Source organism: Embiotoca jacksoni, unplaced genomic scaffold (assembly GCF_022577435.1).
Source record: "Embiotoca jacksoni isolate LCO1_2020_lvr unplaced genomic scaffold, fEmbJac1.0.p SCAF_7, whole genome shotgun sequence".
NCBI lineage: Eukaryota > Metazoa > Chordata > Actinopteri > Embiotocidae > Embiotoca > Embiotoca jacksoni.
This window is the reverse complement of record NW_027185425.1, coordinates 14,319,123-14,337,924: the sequence shown is the minus strand read 5'-3', so window position 1 is coordinate 14,337,924 and position 18,802 is coordinate 14,319,123. Positions and strand designations below refer to the sequence as shown.

General features: G+C 40.5%; 2 protein-coding genes across 5 annotated transcripts in view; one reads left to right on the top strand and one right to left on the bottom strand.

Moving 5' to 3' along the window:
• Positions 1 to 1,078: 1,078 nt before the first annotated feature.
• On the bottom strand, positions 1,079 to 10,751 carry LOC138214730 (sodium-dependent neutral amino acid transporter B(0)AT1-like). Its single transcript, XM_069176510.1, has 8 exons — positions 10,704 to 10,751; positions 10,453 to 10,644; positions 2,907 to 3,017; positions 2,573 to 2,685; positions 2,233 to 2,381; positions 1,959 to 2,118; positions 1,375 to 1,537; positions 1,079 to 1,267 (listed from the first exon to the last, which is right to left on the bottom strand). Exons 1-8 carry the CDS (start codon positions 10,749 to 10,751, stop codon positions 1,079 to 1,081), a joined length of 1,125 nt encoding a protein of 374 aa, XP_069032611.1.
• Positions 10,468 to 18,802, top strand: part of fhod3a (formin homology 2 domain containing 3a) — a 60,039-nt gene continuing 51,704 nt past the window's right edge. For all 4 annotated transcript variants that reach the window (XM_069175883.1, XM_069175882.1, XM_069175881.1 and 1 more), the window contains exons 1-2: positions 10,468 to 10,958; positions 16,077 to 16,186. In XM_069175883.1, the coding sequence (XP_069031984.1) occupies positions 10,794 to 10,958; positions 16,077 to 16,186 (275 nt within the window). In that variant the 5' untranslated portion in view covers positions 10,468 to 10,793. The remainder of the gene's footprint in view (positions 10,959 to 16,076; positions 16,187 to 18,802) is intronic.

Below are 18,802 nucleotides of genomic sequence, written 5' to 3'. Positions count from 1 at the left end.
AGTAGAGGAAAGCATTGGTGTGAATTAAAAAATTCATTATGTCATTATGTCGGTGGGCCCTCCCTTTTAGCTGCGTAGCAAAGATGGCGACTGTTGAGTGTGAAAAGTGTCCAGTGCTTCAAACTAAATCTTTAGACCGGTTTGAGTACATTATCTACAGTAGGTACTTATAGTACACTACATGTTTCTGTACTTGTCAGTCTGAATACACTTTTGCACTCAAAATAGTGACAGTTAGTATGTAGGTATGCCATTGTGAACACAACAAATGTTTATATACATATAAAAAAAAAGAAAAACACTTTCTAAAAAATATTGTAAAATCTGTGGAATTGTTTTATTTCTAAATAGACACCTTTCTCTTAGGGCAAGTGTCATTTTAACTCTTCACTAAAGAACATGTAGGAACAGTGGTGACAGACAATAGTGAGAAAGATTGTCTTTTCCAAGTATAAATACATAGAGTTTGAGAACTATTTTTTCTGTTACATTCAGCATGTATACGAATCTCGTGTATAAAAATACTTCCTTTTTGTCTTCACATTAAAAAATATGACCATGTTATGTCAAAATAATGGAAAAATAATTTTCATGCAGTGAAAATAGACCATAAAATAGATAGGTAAATCCCTGCAAGACACTTTTTGAAAAACTGTGCAAGACAAACAGGTCACTATTGTTTTTCACGATGTTTATTTATTATATTTTGTTACTTTTCAAAACTGCACAGGCTTACCCAGTCAGTTCAGATTTAGTTCAACAAACAAGTGGGAATAAAAAGGCAAGCAAGTGTTCTTTAGAGCAGCAAAATAGTTTAGTCAGCTCTTCACAAACAACACAATAATAATTGACAAATCGAAAACATTTGTAATACAAGTGAAAAATAAATCAGGTCTACACAACACAATTTTTTACAAGCTACAGCAATGGAGATTCCACCATGGAATAAATATTCCTTATTGCAATAGCCTCTTTTTTTTGAAAACTTCGAGTGTATATTTGCCACGTCTCTTATTTGATAAAAAATACGTTCACACCCCTTAAGCAGCAGGATCCAGCATTATGCTACTTTCCTGTCTTACATGTTGATTTTGGCCGAGATAGTATTGAGCTCAGATTTTGTATTGCTTTTCTTGCAGCAGCATCTTTGGAATATTCTGTACACAGCAAATCCTGGGATCAAAAGACTGGGAACTCCTGCCAGGAGGAAGATAATAAAGTAGACAAAGTTGAGATAGGGTAACTTCTCCAGCACGGGGAAGTTTATCTGTAAACGTGACAAGGAAGAGACATCCAAATTAAAATGTATGTTTATGAATGACGAGTTCTGAATATTTTACACTGGAAAGACAGTTTTGAGTGCATTCATCATACCGAGCTTGGATTCCAGGTGACGTATGTCAGCTGGGCTCGGACTTTGGTGACAAAGTAAAACACGAAGATGACCAAGACAATCAGAGGGCTGATGACTCGCCATAAGGCCTGCCAGAAGAAGTTGGGTCTGTATCCAATCATGAACTCAATGTCTTTGTTAAACCTTTCAAACCAAACAATCTGGATCAGAACAGATTTATTATTATGTAGTAGTAGATCAATAGTATTTGACATCAATTCAGACATACTCATAATATAATGTATCTGACATAAGTCATTTAAATATGGTAAAAGACTTAGCAATGCTCTCTTCCCTGAAAAATCAATGAATGAATTTTACAAGTGCAAAAATGAATGTGATCACATGTGACCACATACACGTGCTTGTTCACATGTGAAACATGTAATGTGTGAAGCCCATGTCGATTCCCATTAGAAAACTTTTCCACATACTTGCCCTTTTGTTATCAAATGTTGCAACATGTGTTAAACTTGTGTCATACATGTGATCACATGTGCCCCATGTGGAAAACATCTGAGAATTATGTATTTTTTCTGTATGTGTTGGAGATGCAGTATCTTACCTGTCCATTCCGTACAGGTAGGCAACACCAATCATCTCACAGAAGGCGATGATGAGCAGAGGGATGGAGCCTGCATAGCTGTCAAACAGCACCAACCAGTATTTACCAGACCGCAGAGCAAAGATGAGCGCGATCAAGAAGGCTGAGAAGCATACAATTCCTGAAATCCAAAAGAACACAAAATAACAATAAGACTGTTTTTCGTCAGACCCTCTTATCTTATCGTAGGAATCAATGCACGGTCAGTACGTCGGCCCATGTGTCTGTATGATACCTGTGAGCACTTCTTTGGGAAACTTCTTAGGGAAGATCTGCAGGTCCGTTGCCCGGAAGCCAATGATGGAGTAGATAACGATGGCAGCATGGACAGAAGTGCAGCCGTTAATAATGGAGATAATAATAGCATCCTGCTCACAGTTGTTGCTGGAAAAAAAGAAACAGATACATTTTCAAATCAGTGACTTTAGATACAATCATTTTACTTTATTTTTACATAACACGCCTTAAAATGCGATATGTATTACTGAATTTTCACGCCACTGTAAGTTGTTACTTGTACAAAGATAAGTTGTCTCAACATAATATGTGATCCAAAGTGTGTGCAGTTGGTTTACTGCACAGGGTTGTAGCTAGAGAATGAGATGAGACCCCCAAAGGCCAGGGAAAAGGAGTAGAAAACTTGCGCTCCTGCATCCAACCATGTTGATGGGTTCATCAACTCATCGAGCTAAAGATTGACAACATTGTCATTAGAGTTGTGTCTTTAATAGCTGGTGCACACTAGAAAATGTTCACATTTGAAAAACGTGGGTGATCACAGACTGTTTGAACAGATATTTGATATTTTAATCATAAGAATGCGTACTTAAAACAATTCAGTCAAGAAAAAGGCCTACACACTTGCCATCTTACGGCTACTGACAGTATAAAGATTATTAAATGACTTACATCTGGAGTGAAGAGGAACTTAATTCCTTCTGCAGAGCCTTTCAGAGTCAGTCCTCTGATGAGGAAGATGGTGAGGACCACGTATGGCAGGGTGGAGGTGACGTATACAGCCTGGGGGAAAGGAAAGAGAATTATTATTAATATTATTAATATTATTTTTGTTGTTATTGTTGTTGTCTTCAAAATAACTAGTCTGGTCTCTGGAAGACACAAATAAGTTCAATTAAATGTATGTAATAGAAACTGCACATGCACACAGGTCTTTTCATTTCTTTAACCTTGATTGGATCTCTGGTTGTAGCTGGGCAGAGCTATGTTGGGAAGAAACTATCTCTGTGATTTCATCATTTTCCCAATTTATTGTCTACAATCAACTATCAGTCTATCAAAAGCTGTCACTGGAAACTTTGTGCAGAAACAGTTACATACATTGTAGTAACTAAGGAAATAGAGTCATTCTCGCTGTTTTTGTTGTCATCAGGCATGACAATACAGGCGGAGCAGGGCTGAAAGTTCACTCTTTTGTCAGGACTTTAGATAGCAGAGAACGAGATTAGCTGATATGGAAAATTAAATGACACATCAAAGAATGATATTTATATTTTAAAGTCTTTTGTTGACATGTTGTGGCCTCGGCAGAGAGGTGGAGATCATATTCAGCATCTAATCATCTTGTTACGTATGTCATTGAACTTTCTGTATTCTTTCTGTTCGAGCAAAATATTAACGCCTTTAGGTCATTTTCATATTCTCCTGACTATCTCCAGCTCATGTTTTACCTTGACACCAGGGCCACTGAGATTGTTAGGAAATTGCATGAGAACTTTGCATCTTATCTCAGTGTTGCTATGAGGGTTCACGGCATGTTTGAGATAAGAAGTGTTTTTCTTGGCTACAGTACGGTACCCTGGCTCTGCCTTATTGGTCAGAGCTTCAGTGAGGTTTCGAGGCTGTAATACCTCGAAAACTACAGAATGCCAATTAAATTATGCTAAAACTTTCATGTTCCCCAGATTGGTGCAGACCAATGATTTGATCATTTGTGTGGTTTTGTGTTCAATGTTTTGACTATTGACTGATTTGATGGAGACATTCATACTGGGCTTGTGCGAACCAAAACCCAATTTCACTCTGTGAATATATGGGTCTGGGGATGCTCCATAGAGAAACGTTTCCAAACATTCCTTCTACTTGGTGTAGACCTCGGGTTAATTTTAATCAATCAGCTCGCGCCGAAACTGGCTGACATTCTGCCATCACTGCAGCTACCTACCGTGTCCACCAAAGGTTTTTTTTCCTGAGCACATTGTTTTTAAAGTTGATTTTAATGAACGCCAGCAGCGTGACGTGGTGCTGAGTGTTTATTCTGCACTGAGCGTTCAACGTTTTTTTTCCAGTCAGCAATAGTTGCACTCGTCACTGTCACCAACCGTCCAATCACAGTGAAGGAGGAGCGGGACAAACGTGGTTAACCACCGAAACTGGTTGCTAATTGGTCGGCCCTTCATAGTGGCTGTGCAAACACTAATACGGGCCGAGTACCCGCACTGTTAATCACAGCGAAGAAAACTGAAGCTGTGAGCCATAGCCAGCGCCGCCAGGCTTCATTCATACCCCTCTCAGGAAGAATTGAATCCATGAACTTTTAATTTTGAGCTATCACCAGGTCAGAATTATAATTTGTTTTTTATGGCCAAATACCAGTAATGATAACGACATTCTCCTTGTGTTGTTAATTAGCAAATGTTAGTATGCTAACATGCTAAACCAAGATGGTGGCCACGGTAAACTGGTAATCATGAGCATGTTGATCTGGTCACTATACAGGCATGTTAGAATGCTGACTTTAAGCCTAACGTCCCACTGTCCCATGCACAGCCCCCCTCCAAATGTTATGTGGTTTAATGCATCAGTTGTTCTTTGCAGTTAAATGGGTATTTAAATGTTATTCAAGAATTTCCCCTGGCTTGTAAGAGTTAATATTGTCCTCGGGTCAAAATGACTGTGTTCAGCTGTGTTCAACCAAGTTCTATTTTATTTCTATATTTTTATATTTTTTTGGGATCATTGGTGATCATTCTTTAAATAAACCCTCACAGCCTCCACCAATGATCCCAAAAAATATGAAAATAAAAAAGGACTTGGTTGAACACAGCTGCGGGTCATTATGATCCAAGGACAACACGAGAGTTAAAGTGCATTGATAGGCTCATGATGACACATTATTGTTTTATAGTGTCACTTTCATTGTGAATTATGTACCCTTAATACTTTCTTTCTATATTTGATACCACACCAGATTTTTGTCTTCAAGAAAAACATTTACAACTAAAAAAAAAAATCAGTTTGGATGAGATATATGCAAAGGCAATTCTAACAAAATTTCTTGCATTTTATTTACATGAAATACACTGGTGAAATATAATTCGGCTATATATTAATACTGGAGACATAAAAAACTTTTAATTTGTGTAATCACCAGACAAAATGCAGAAGTATCCAAATAAATGGATTTCATTTTATGGTGACAAATACTGAATAATTGAAATTAAAAGTATAATGCTTTTGCAAACACAAGACATCCAATAATTCTTCAATGAGCAGGTCTATAGTTTTTCCTGACAGTTCTTTCCTAATTTTTTTTTTTTTTTAGTTATCAGTTTCAACAATAAAGAATTATTTATTTATTAATTAATTATTTATTATCATAAATATGCCTTTGTCATATTTTGGCTCAAGTAACAAGTACGGGAACCTCCAGACGTTACCAAGCTCCACACAGAAGCCCACGCAGGTGAGCAGATACTGGGTTTTGTTGTCTCATTTGGGCCTGTCCCCAGCCTCTTCCTTCTCCATCCGCTCCAGCTCTCCATGAGACGGGATCCGCTCTTCAAGCCCAGGGTTGGGAAGAACAAGTCTCATACTCTGCTGAGGCAATCTAGTCTACAGCTCCCTGAATATCAGGCAGGCTTTTCAAACGGGGCAAGGAGGTTCTCAGTGTTGCTGTCTGCAGAGACAACGTGTGCTGATGGTGTTTTATGTGCATATGTTTTGCCCCTTTCACCTTAAACATTATCTTCACCATCATATTAAGGCAGAGTGTAAAATTCTGTTACCATAAAGTGTCCCTGCGAATAATTGATAGAATTGGTAAGCGTACAAACACACACACGCGCGCGTGTTAGGTTTTGCTACACAGCAAATCTCTGGAGTGAAATATTCTGGAGTTAAACAAAGAGTTTGATTTTGGGAGTTTATCTTCTAAATTAGACTACAGCTTGTGTCCGGTGTTACTCTCGTGTGGGGTAATATTTTGGTGCTCATTCACTGAGTGTTGAGGAGCATCATCCAACACTACTCCCTGTGTTGACTGCACAGCTTTGTTGCCCTATAATCATTTCCCAGCATGCCTTAGTTTTTTCTTCGTAACTTTTGAGAATAAAGCAACTAAATCAAATCTAAGTGATCGGCAGAAATTATATTTAGTTTCGTTAAAACAAGCTGTTTATTAATATTTCAATGACGACATAATGATAAATAAAATGGGGCTATAATTCAAAACCATAAGTGTACAAGGTAGCAACGTAAGATATAAAACAATCAGTCATAGATATGAGTTTGTCAGAATACAACTTGTCACAAACCTTTCTTGCAGCATTAATTGTTGCACTCTACATATAAGTGATAAATACAAATTTGTTATTTATATGTTGTCTTGTTGTCAGTCTTACCTAAAACCTTTATAGTTTGATGAAACTTTGACTCCATGAATGTCAAACAATACACACTTAAAAGTGTTGGCTGTCAACACTGCGAAAGAGTTCAAACAACTCAAGGTTAAAGTAGAATTTAATCTTTATGGTAGTCAAGTTTGAATTCCTAAACAGTCCAAGGTTCAACTCCTGAAAAAAGTTACTTCCACTCTGCTTGAGAGTGTATTCAATGGTCTCACATATACAAGCAAAAAGAGTTGATTTGAACTGAGAGAATTTATTCCAAAGATGTGAATTTTCTGTGTAGGCTTTGGTGGATTTTTTTTCAAAATCACCAACCAGAATAAATTAGCATTAAAAACAGCAACCTATTAAGGACAAGATCTTCTCTAAATGTGTGACTACAGAAATATTCTCTCCCATAATGAGTTTTATAGAAAACTAAAATGTCCCTTAAGATGTGCCAGCTCTTTGGCACTCACTCCCATGTAGTCGTAATGACTCCAGAAACCGAGAACTATAAAAGCAACATTTCACTGAAATGTTTTGAAAACAAAAAGACACATATTAGCAACATTAAATCACTATGTTTCAGAAAAAAATGTCAATGCTGCTTTAACTGACTCACCAGAAAAGATACAAAGGCCTCTCAAGTGAGGTGTCCAGAGTTTGCTCGAGACACTGTCAACCAAAACGAATCTACAGGTCCACAGGTGCTTTACCAAAGCTTCCTTCAAATAGTGACTTTGTCAGACTGTACTAGGTTTGTTTTCATATTCTTGTCTTTCGAAAACTACTAATTTGACTGGTTTTCTATTTATTTTTCTAAAAAGCTCAAAACAAAACAGTATACTGTGCACATGGCATCAGTCCAATTTAAGTGGGTTAATGTTTTGATTCCACACGTTTTGTGTGCACGTGAGCGTCTGGGCATGTGTGTAAACATGTGCAGGTGCATGGACTGACTTTTATATATACCTGATATGTGTGTGTCTAAGCTCTGTAGCTTATAGTGTATGTTGTGGATATGCTTTTTAATTTTTTTTTGTTATAAGTAATTCAATAAGCTCCAGCATAACACTACAATATGTTTTTGACATTTACTCAATACCTTGTGGTTGTTTATTCATATTTGCTTTTGTTGTTATTTATTTGAGTTTTTGTGGCACATACATGTAAACTGATATGAAAATGTATTCAATGAAAACTGTTTCAAGAAATAATGTGTTTTACACTTGAGGGAACCACATCAGTTCGAGCAGAATAATGAATGATGGTTTGGTAACTTTTAGTTAAGAATTTATCATATTCAGTAACTAGCAATCAATCATGGATGTGGTTTAAGTTCTGATCGCAAATGGTATTAAATGTACTATAAACATTGAACTGTATTGTTATGTAGACAGTCTGCAGCCGATATCATGTTCTGAAAATTCTCTTGTTTACGATGGTTTCCTGTAATTATGCACCTGCTGGACAAAGCTTGACAGCTAGAGATAAGAGAGTTATTGTCAGTAAATGGTTGTCAGGGAGTGAGAAGAACTCTGCACTTTACTTTACAACCAAACACTGGCTTGAGATTCACGCTGTGTGGAGTTTTTTTTTTTCCCTGATTCATTAGTAGTAAAAAGAGATAGTGGGTTTTTCTGCCATACACTGATGATGTTCACAGTAAACAGATCGTGGGCTACTGTAAATATGTTAAATAGCTAATGGATCGAATTTATACATTTCTTTTAACCACAGGACTCTCATTCAAACAGTGGCAATGCACATGGCAACGTACTGGCCAGATCATTTGGGTTTCAATGTCTTACCCAAAGTCCCTTTAACATGTGGACAGAAAAAATGAGTAATGGACAACCTGCACTGCCAAGCAAAAAAAAGAAAGAAAAAAGAATTTTTTTTTTTTTTATATACACTTTATTAATCCCTGAGGGGAAAATGATTGTACATGTAACATGATTGTAAAAATGATGTCTCCGTTTTGAGCTATTGTCTACAACTAAAGAAGGATGTACTGTAGCGTCTTGGGGTAAAATTGGAAGATTATTACGTGACGGTAAACTAATTACTCCCAAATTGACATCAACAGACAACCACTGACTCACTTGTAACTTCAACCAAGCAGCAATTCCTAATATTTACAGCCTCATACAATTTACTGTATACTGCATGTTACTTATTACTACATGCCCTGGCACTATAATGCAGCTGTTATGTTCCTCTGGTTTATACCCTGAAAATACTTGTTTCAAGTTTTGAGAAGTACCGGAACAGGCAAGCACTCTGTACCTGCATTTAAATACTTTGGCCACAAGAGGTCGGAATTGGTCAAGATTGCTCTTCAATTTGCAACAAAACTCTTCCACAACATTTGTCTCTGTAGATCAGTGCTTGAAGTGGAAAAAAAAGTACCAGAGCTCCCCTTATTAACATGTTGCCCTGTGTATCAGGCGGCCGGTATTAGCAAATTATTTATCAGCCTACGTTCTAAATCTTTATAGTGAATGAATTATATTAGGACATATTGCAGATGTTCACAAAATAAATGTAGTGGACACCCATTTACCCTAAATCATTGGAGGAATAAGACTAGGTCAAAATGCAGTACATGGCTGGACTGTGTATAATAAGATACTGGAGGGGTTTTAGTTTGAAACTCATACAGGAGGTCAACGGCATTGTGATAACTTATGGTGACATCAGCCAGGTGCTGCACATCAGACCAGGCAATATGACGGCTCTCATAACCACGCACCTGCAAAGAGGAAGTTGAGACCTTTTGTTCTCCAAACTTTTCTTTAAATTTACTGTTCTAAATTAATAACGCTAGGACACCACGGGTCACTGAGTGGGGTTATTGCACCAACATGATGAAGGAACTACTGAAGAGATCAAATTAAAACTTTAGATTTATCTAACATATCCTATCTCAGGCAGAGTGAACATAGCCTATTTTTAATTAACAAAGTGTCTTTGGGTCATTTATAAACTCATTTAACCGTGGTGATTTTCTAATGGTTTTGTTTTGTACTGCAATTTTACAATTAAAGTCTGTGGAGTGTCATTTGTTTTCCCCCTAAGGGGGCGGGGACGCGTCAAGTTCCCGGATGTGACAGCAGATCTAATTAGCTTTCTGCAATTTCAGAAGGAACAGTGGTTAATTGGGTTGTGTTGTCGGATCATATAGTTCACGGCAGCAACCGTTTTGGAGCCAAGCCAACATGATTTTAAGGTTAGCACAGGTAGAGGAGAACCAGGTGAGCGTCGCGTAACGTAGTGCACCCTGGGTAATGCTGTTTTTTTTGTTGTTGTTTTTTTGTTTTGTTTGTTTTTTTACGTCATGAATCGCCCGGATGACGTGATGGAGAGGACGGAGAAGTGCATGTGCACCATAAAAAGTCACAGAAAACTACACTGGCCCACTTCGAGCACTGCTGTAGATGGGCTATCTGGAGTCATAGTTTTATGGGCATAGTGAGTAATTGTGCTCAATATATTATTAGAGATTAATTTTGTTCCATTAGGCTATTACAAACTTCTTTTTTTTTTTTATTCACGGTATTCATTGCTTTATAGCCATTATGTAGGCTATGTTTAGTGCGTACAGTTTTTGCATCTGTAACGGTACTATGGCCTCTTGGGTCATCGTTTGATTTGTATTCGTACTCATATTTAGCTATCGTAGGATTAGTGCAATTCATTTCCATATAGAAAAGCGCTGCTAAGCCGGAGACAGTGATCCGAAGGGAGGGGGGAGGAGGGAGAGATGAGGCAGAGGGGAAAATAGATACGGGGGAGGGACGGGGTGGATTTACTGGGACTCAGACAGACAGCAGACCGGCTGTCCCAAGCTGCGCTGATCCTTCACTCTCCGGCACCAGGCTGGACTCCGCCACCTGCCTGTCCGAGAATAACACAGCGGCATCGAAAGGCCCGGGGCGAGCAAAACCAAAGCAAGGAGGCGAGACGTCAAGATCCTGACCGGCATCTTCTTCGGCCATCCACTCGTGTCCAGTGTCCTGTGGGAGGACAGGCTGCGCACAGGGCGCACTTGGCGACCGGCGTTTGTTGTCGTTACCAGGAGAGGAGCGAGCGCAGCGACACAGCCGGCACAGCTCTCATTCATCCGGACTGCCCCACTCGGAGGAGCCACTTGCATGGATGCACCATGGCCACGTTTGTCTGCAGGGTTCAGTTTTTAGATGACACCGATCCGTTCAACAGCACCAACTTCCCAGAGCCGACAAGACCGCCGCTGTACACCTTCAGAGAGGATATCCCTCTCATCAACCAGCTAGCAGGCGTCCACCGGCTCCTCAAAGCTCCACACAAGGTAGGATTACCAGTGTAAACAGCTCAACCTAGAATTAACCAGCCCTATGAAAACAGTTCATGCATAGTGACTCATGAAATCTAGAAGTGATCCACCTTAAATAAGATCCATGAAGCAAAGGACAACTAACAATTATTATTACAATTATTCATGTTTTTATTCAAAGCACACATTCATGAGTTTACAGTAACACTACTTGAGGTTTTTGAGACGGCTGTTTTTTTTCCTTAAAGCCTCTTTGCAAATAAACTTCCATAACCACTATTTGGAGGCTATTTTGAGACATGAGAGCACAACTGATTGGCTTTCCAGCTTGAGGAGTGAAACAAGGTTGCAAAGGTTTGTCTCAGAGCCCACAGCAACATCAAACTCTGACTTCACTTGTTTCCGATGAAATACTCTGATTTAATCCCATGTGGGCACACATTTGATCCACTGAAGTGCCATTGAGTAAAAGTGTTGGATCAAGTGGACTCTGACGTGTAAACCTTTTGAGTGGTCTGGGAATAAAAACAAATTAAAAAAAACATCCATGTGTGATTCTCTGAATAAACACGAGTGCTTTATTTTTGCAATATGCCTCGCATATCACAGTGACAGGTGGCCACAAACGCATTAATGCAACTAGATACAGTATCCTGAGTTGCCTCATTCATCTACAAGTGACAGTCCCAGTGTTAAGGCACCCAGCAACCTAAATCACAGATGGTCAAACCTGGTGGAAAGAGTTGGGATATGATGGCTGTGAGTCAAGTTCAGTGTTTAAAGCAACTAATAAAAATTAAAAATAATTAAAAAAAAAAAAAAATAGCAACACATTCCTTACTGACTTAAGTAGACGCAAACACACAAACACGTGAACACACCCACATAGGAGCAGATACTTTATTTGACCTCATTAGATGCTATACAGTTTCAGTTGAAAATGCAGATTGAATAGAATTGAAAAATACAAAGTGAGGCACATGAAAAAAAAACCAAAAAAAAAACCTGAGTTTAACTGCTGGCACGCAGAGCAAACCAGCGTTCAACAGCAGAGTGGTTTTTCCAAAACCAGCAGATATTTCGCTGCCCCATCTTTTAAAAACCACAAAACAAATGAAAAATGGCCCACAGCACAGAAAAGCTTATGATTACAACCTATACGCGGACAGATGGCACTGCCGGCATTCGTGTTTGCAATTTTGTTCACATCAGGAGGGAGACAGCGCGCAATGGCAACTGGATATTGCCCTTAGATTATAGGGATGAAACTGAACGGTTGCAAATTTGCCCGCCAGACTGTCCAGATCTGAGAGTTGGTGCTTCGAGGGCTGGAAGCGTTGGAAAAATTGGAAACCATCGAAACGACTGTTTTTGAGTCTTCCCTTTGCTTTTTGAGTTGTCTGTCTTTATTAAAACGGCCTTTCTCTCATTTTATTGTGTGCTCCTCTGTTAGTACAGCCTGCTGTGTTATTATGCTGCGATGGCGGAGGGCTGGCTGCGCTGCATGCAAAGTATAGGTCACTTGTCCCAGAATTCCTGTGGCTGAGGCCTGGATCCCTGCGACACTTTGTTCTCCTCACTTTGGGTGCCGTGGTTTTCCTGACCTCTTCCTCCCATCTTCCCTTCCACCTCTCTGACCACCACCAGTTTGCGCGCACACACACACACACACACACACACACACACACACACACACACACACACACACACACACACACACGGTTAGAGCGGGTTGCCAAGGCTAAATCAGTGTGTTGCTGGTCTGTGTGTGATTTTGGTCCAAACTGCTAAACAACAAAGTTTCCTTTTGATTCTCACACAGGAGAGCATCACTTTCCTCTTCTAGCTTTAAAGTAACCAACTTACAATAGTAATAAAAAGCTCAGCAACGTATGTCCAGTCTTGAATTATGCATTAAGACAAGTCATGTACTGAAAATGATCCATTAGACTTTCATCTTAACGCAGAAGCTTCACCATCACTCCGACAGCTCCGATCTGGCGATGGAAATACTCCTACTCCCTCAGCAGAAACAGTAAAGCCCGCACTTCACAGCTCCACTGTTATTTCATTACCAAAAGGGTCCCATTAAAGCAACATTGGGAGATTTAACGGCCGCGTAGGACACACCCTCTCCCCCGAGCGCTTCAAAGAGCCTGTCATCCTCCGCGGCTCCGATTTTGACACACAAAAAAAAGTCTTCAAAATTTGTCGTCTAAGTTACGTAAGGGGTATCGTTAACTGTCGACCCACCGTGATCGCCAGCGGGCCCGGTGTTGTTTCAACATGGAAGTAATTACACCCCCGACTCTCTCTCTTTTTTTTTTCTTTTCTCTACTGCGCTCTTCTGGGAGAATTTGATTAAATGAGTGTAAAGTATACTAGCCACCACTAAGTCTTTCCCTGGCCCCGTCCAGGAGCTTTGAGTCGTGAAGAGCTTGCGGTTCCTTCTTTCGGAGCCACCTCTCTCTCCCGGCCACATGCAGCATGATGTGTTTTGTTATGTTATTACTCCTGTTACCCAGACCAAGTGTTTTAGGAAAGAGACACCCTTCGGGGGCCGAGCTGCTAACATACCGAGTTACACAGCGGGATCGCTTCTTGCTGTTCGAGCAGCATTTGTATGGTCGAGTAAGATGTGAGGATATAGGCGAGCTGCAAAATGCAGCAGGGAGGTGATGGTATTCTTATCTTGGGACGTGTGTGTTTAGACAGAACGGGACATTTTCAAGGAACTAAGGGAAGCCCTGTAACTGAAGTGTTTTTGACAGAAGTTTAGGAGGAAGATTTAAAAACGAATGCTGAATAATGCCAGCAGATTGGACTCAAGAAATGCTTTTGTCTTATTACTGCTTTTAAAACCGGGGCAGTGGGACAGGGCAAGATTACCCCCCCCCCTCCCCTCCCACCCGCCACTGTCTCCACCCCCATCTTGCCTCAATGTGAGATTTACAAAATCTCATGTGCACGCAATTTGTGAATAACAAAGGCATCACACGTGTGTTTAAGAGCCGGTAGAACTGGGGATGGATTGCCCTTCAAATATTTGCACTTGTGTCTTTTTGACTCGTGGATATTTTGAGCCACGCTGGCGGGGATGACAGCGATGCGTTTGGTCCAAAGACGAGGAATCCCTTTGACTTTGCTGATCTCACTGGACTCCTCCTCTTGCACCATTGTGAGGCTAATGTTTGTGGTTTTGAGTGAAATGTTTTCGGTTATAATCAAATTTCGCACACAAATTCATGCTAACATGCGAAGATGATGAACATGTTGCCATGTGAGAGTTATCAATCAGCACAGCAGGGGGGAAAAAAAAAAAAAAAAAAATCCAGTAATTATCTTTTGAGCTTTAATCGCTGCCTTTCGCAAGACTCCTCCCTTCCTTTCTGTGTGTTGTCCACATCGTATAAGTCATTATTAGTCAACCTTAATTCTAACCTTAACCCTGTCACAATTACATGCTGGGCGCTCGTACCACTGATCCTATCTAGCAGCAGCACTGTATGACACTTCCTATCCGTGGTGTACCTGGGAAAATATTGTTGTCAGCATTTTGATTGACCAAAACAATCAGAATTGCAATTACAGATGTGTCAGATAGCTGTGTTGTGGTCATTGGATTAGCTGTTTGGCACAGATTGATCCATGTTGTTTGTGAGGGAGTAAGGGGAAGCAGCTGCACCCAGAGCTTCCTTGTTGGATTATGTTACCTGATTGTTCTGCTTCTTAGTTATTAGAATGAGTGAGAAGTTAAAGTAACTGTAAAAAGTTGAACTTCTTAGACTCTCCTCTGTAATGCTTTGGCCTTGGCAGTGCCCCCCCCCCCCCCCCCTTTAACTCCAAGCCCCGCTGCAGCACACTCACCCTTGAGCTCCTGTGAGCATGCTGCCTCAGGAGCAGAGTAAATATAGCAAGGTTATATTTATGCTGTGAATCCATCCGACAGTCCGTCTCTCTGTTTCCGACTAAAAGGGAGGGACAGACAGAGAGCAGCAGCAGGTCTTGTGATCCGCGGTCTGTGTTGTTCACAAAGTGTCGTCAGGCAGCCTGAACGGATGACCGGGGGGCATTTGGCAGCACCACCGCAAGCCGGGCTGGGTTCAACCCAGCGCTACCACAGGGCTGCTAAATGCTGACGCATGACGCTGACCTAATGCACCTATTCATATATCCGCAGCTTCAACAAGAAGTTGCAAAACTCAGAGCGGATTGTAGCAACATAATGATGTATGTTGCTTTTTATGAGTTGTCTCTGGGACGGCTGCTTGCACCTGCTATCAACTTGTGACTGGACTCATAAACATCAATGCCAGTGGTGTGCAGATATATTGCCACGCACCTGGTCTCAAACTCAGCAGGGTCTCCCATTACCCAGCGCAGTGGGTCAATTCTGACGTGGGTCGCTCTGCATCGTTACCTTAGATCACACCATCACAGATGGCATGGGCGCAAGACTGCTCTGTTCTCCAGAAGGGAAAATCGGAATCCTGCATTTGCATAAATGTAAATCATGTTTGTAGGAAGGACTGACTGGTCTCTCCACAAACATACCGAGACTTGAATGTGCTGAAGCTTCATTTTGTACACGATCTAAGTAATATTAAGTGTCATTTCTGACAGCTGGTATTAAAAAGCACTAAAATCTGTCTCTCTTTTTCTATGTCCCACTCTAGTTTTGGTTTCATGTTCTGTAGACTTTATTACTAGTTAATTCTCTTATAAAAGCTTTGTAATGCCACACCGCATATGGTTCTCTCGCCTCTCACAGACCACTGCCCTGTAAACTGGCTTTATTTTACTGGCTTAAATTGTCTTAAAAAAGGGTGTGAAACATGAACAGACATAGTCAAGGGGCATTAGAGAAAGTGAGCCCAGAGACCAAAGCTGTTCCTGTTGGTGTTTCACTATGTACATCGACGATAAGGACATTTCACATCCCTTTTAATGCACACTGAATGTAGAAATTGCAATTTAAAATAGGGACCACTGTTGTTGTTGTTGTTGTTGTTGTATTTACTGGGTTTTTTTCAGGTCAATTAAAATAAATCCAGCGTCCTACTCCTTAGTTTACATTCATTGTAGTCATTAAAACTTTTTTATTAACACAGTTTCTTTCCTACCATCCCACAGCTTGATGACTGCACACTTCAGGTCTCCCACAATGGAACCTATCTGGACCTGGAGTCCTCTCTGGCTGAGCAGAGGGACGAGCTGGAGGGCTTTCAGCAGGACGACACGGGGTGAGACGTACTCACTTTTATAACAAACACGCTCACACACTCGCACTCTCGACCGATCCAAATATATCTCATAAGACAAAGTGACGAGCCACCTTGCATCCTCTCTCCCTCACACACAGAGACACAATTAGACGCCACATTTCGTTATGATAAAACGGGGAGAGTCACAAGCTGCTGGATATGGATTTCTTGGAAGCACAAGTTCACGGAAAGTATGAAGCGCTGTGGAAAGCAGGACAGATGTGCCCTCCCTTCCACAGCCACAGCTCCTCTCTCACTGGATGCTTTTTTTTTTTTTTCAATGATTAATGTTCTGGTCTTCTTTGTAACTCAATTTTACTGTTCAAAAACTTATCAACACAGATGTAGAGGAAACAGCTTGATCACTTTGTAACAGGAACTCTCAAAGCCTCTTAAATCTTAATGTGTTGGTGTCTCTCTTTAGACATGATGAAGTTACAGATATATGACAATTGTCAAATTTGTATGATAATTTATCCCGCGGTGATATATCGACTTCCAGCCTGATTTCCGTTAAGAGTGTCAGTATGTCAGTGTATTACAGCAAACTTACCCAGGACGCGCTGTAAATGCCATCACATATATCATTTTCCTGGCAGCCCTACCACCTTTTCCCTCTGAAGGATGTTGTTTTATATCATAGAAGCGTGTTCATTTCTTTTAAATTTTTAGGGGGAAAACTGTTTTCATGTCTTGTCAGATAAGTGACCAGCCTCTGTTATTAAAAACTGAGAGAAACCTAAGCTTGACTGGCCACAACAACCATGATTTAAAGAGAACAATTTGTAAAAGACACAAGTCAGGACTGAAGAGTTATATACAGTCAGCTCGTGAAAGACCAGATGATGTGTATCTGTCATCCATATTTTGTTATTCCATGTTATACACTTTAGTAACATACAATTCCAGCTTGTTAGCATTGTTAGCCTCAATGGCTTCATTTTTCTTACATAAATGTTAACAGACCAATTTAAAAGTTGTACTTTTACCAATTAAACACTGAAAGCTGAAAGCTCTTTATAAGACAAAATCGTCTATGAAAAAAATATCGATAATCCACGCTAGAATTTTGACCCACACGTCGGTGCATCCTTGCAACCCACAATCCGACTGCAACGGTGTGTGCCCCGCAGCTGACCGAGGTTTATTTTGAAAAAAGTATTGTGTCGCTTTTAACTGTGATCATTTTACATGTAAATACAGCCGAAATCACAGCGCGGTCATCTATAAACCACCGGTACGGTGATTTTGTCATATATAATCAGAATTTCAGCATCAGCTTGGAAATGTCTTGGAAGTGACCGCTGGTTAGCACGTTGCTTACCGGGCTTCATGTCGGTCCTTATTTCTTACGGGTGCTGTTGTCTGAAAACCAAAACGGAAAAATATGTAAACGGGAACCGCTTTATTTGGAGTTTATCTGTATTAGAATATAGTCGGCTACATGTGAGCTCAGGCAGAAGGAGAGAAGCGACCAGATGTGATGGGCTGACACTGTTGCACAGGGATAAACAAGACAGATAATGATAAATAAATATGATCGTCTCCGAAGATAAATAAATGAGCTGTGATGTTAAGCGGTGGGGAAGGGTGGCAGAGACTACAACAGTGTTTTAGTAAGTTATTGTTATTAAAGTCTGACTGACAACGAGACGAAGGACCTGCGGAGGTCCCGACTTCTTCCACTGAGGGTTTCAGACCTCAGTCTCCTCTCAACAGTTGGAGACAACCTTGTTTGTACGGGACATTTTTATTATTCCAGTCCAGTGCATCGCTAAGGTGGACACCCTTGTGTTTATATACACACAGCATGGTCACGTGCTGTATAGCCCCGAGAAGTACACCGCTAACCGGCTGCATGTGTGTCTTTGTGGAGAGTTGAGGTATGTGGGTCTGTTGGGGACCGGGGGCGGCTGCATGATAAGTGATGGCAGACTCACACAGCCGAGTTGTTCTCCGGTGATGTTTGTGTGTATGGGCTTGTTTCCATGTGTGCATTTGTTTGTTTGCCCGTAAGTGTGCGTATCTCTCTTGTGCACTCGGTGACTCGTGCGACAGATGATAGACAGGTGAATAAAGGCCCGTGTGTGTGTGTGTTTCTCTTGGAGAAAGACTATTTATATAGTGTCAAAAAAGAATAAACTATAATTAGACTCAACATCTCGGCCTCACAGCACGTCTTTTATTTCTGCTTTGAAGTCAATTCGTTTTTGTCTGCTGCTGTAATATCTTGACACCATCTCGGGAACAAATAAAGTCGTAGCTTTGAATTTGGACGAGATCCATCAGCTGCAGCGGTGCTGTGCTGTGCTTATTTCCCTTATCTTACAATAATGCCCTGACTGTATGCATGACAATTAAATCTGCTGGTCACACATGATATAGAGGTATTTTTTATAGCATACGTATATAAGTGAGGGTTACGCTTTCTGGTTTGCACTAAACTGAAACTTCCCTCTTACTGAAAATATCTAGAAGTTTATAAAGAGCACATTGGTGTGAAGTGATTTTCACCCAGAATTTGAGTTCCCACACATGAAGAATGTGTTGTGATTCCAGCTGTGGCAGGACACTGCTTACCACAGTTGACAGTAA

Excerpts from the sequence above, each read along its gene's own strand:
- LOC138214730 (XM_069176510.1), bottom strand. The coding sequence starts at position 10,751 with ATGAATGAGAGCTGTGCCGGCTGTGTCGCTGCGCTCGCTCCTCTCCTG. Across the intron at positions 1,538-1,958 it reads TACCTGTACGGAATGGACAG|GTTTAACAAAGACATTGAGT; the intron begins GTAAGATACTGC and ends TTGGTTTGAAAG. Across the intron at positions 1,268-1,374 it reads TCACCTGGAATCCAAGCTCG|ATAAACTTCCCCGTGCTGGA; the intron begins GTATGATGAATG and ends TCACGTTTACAG.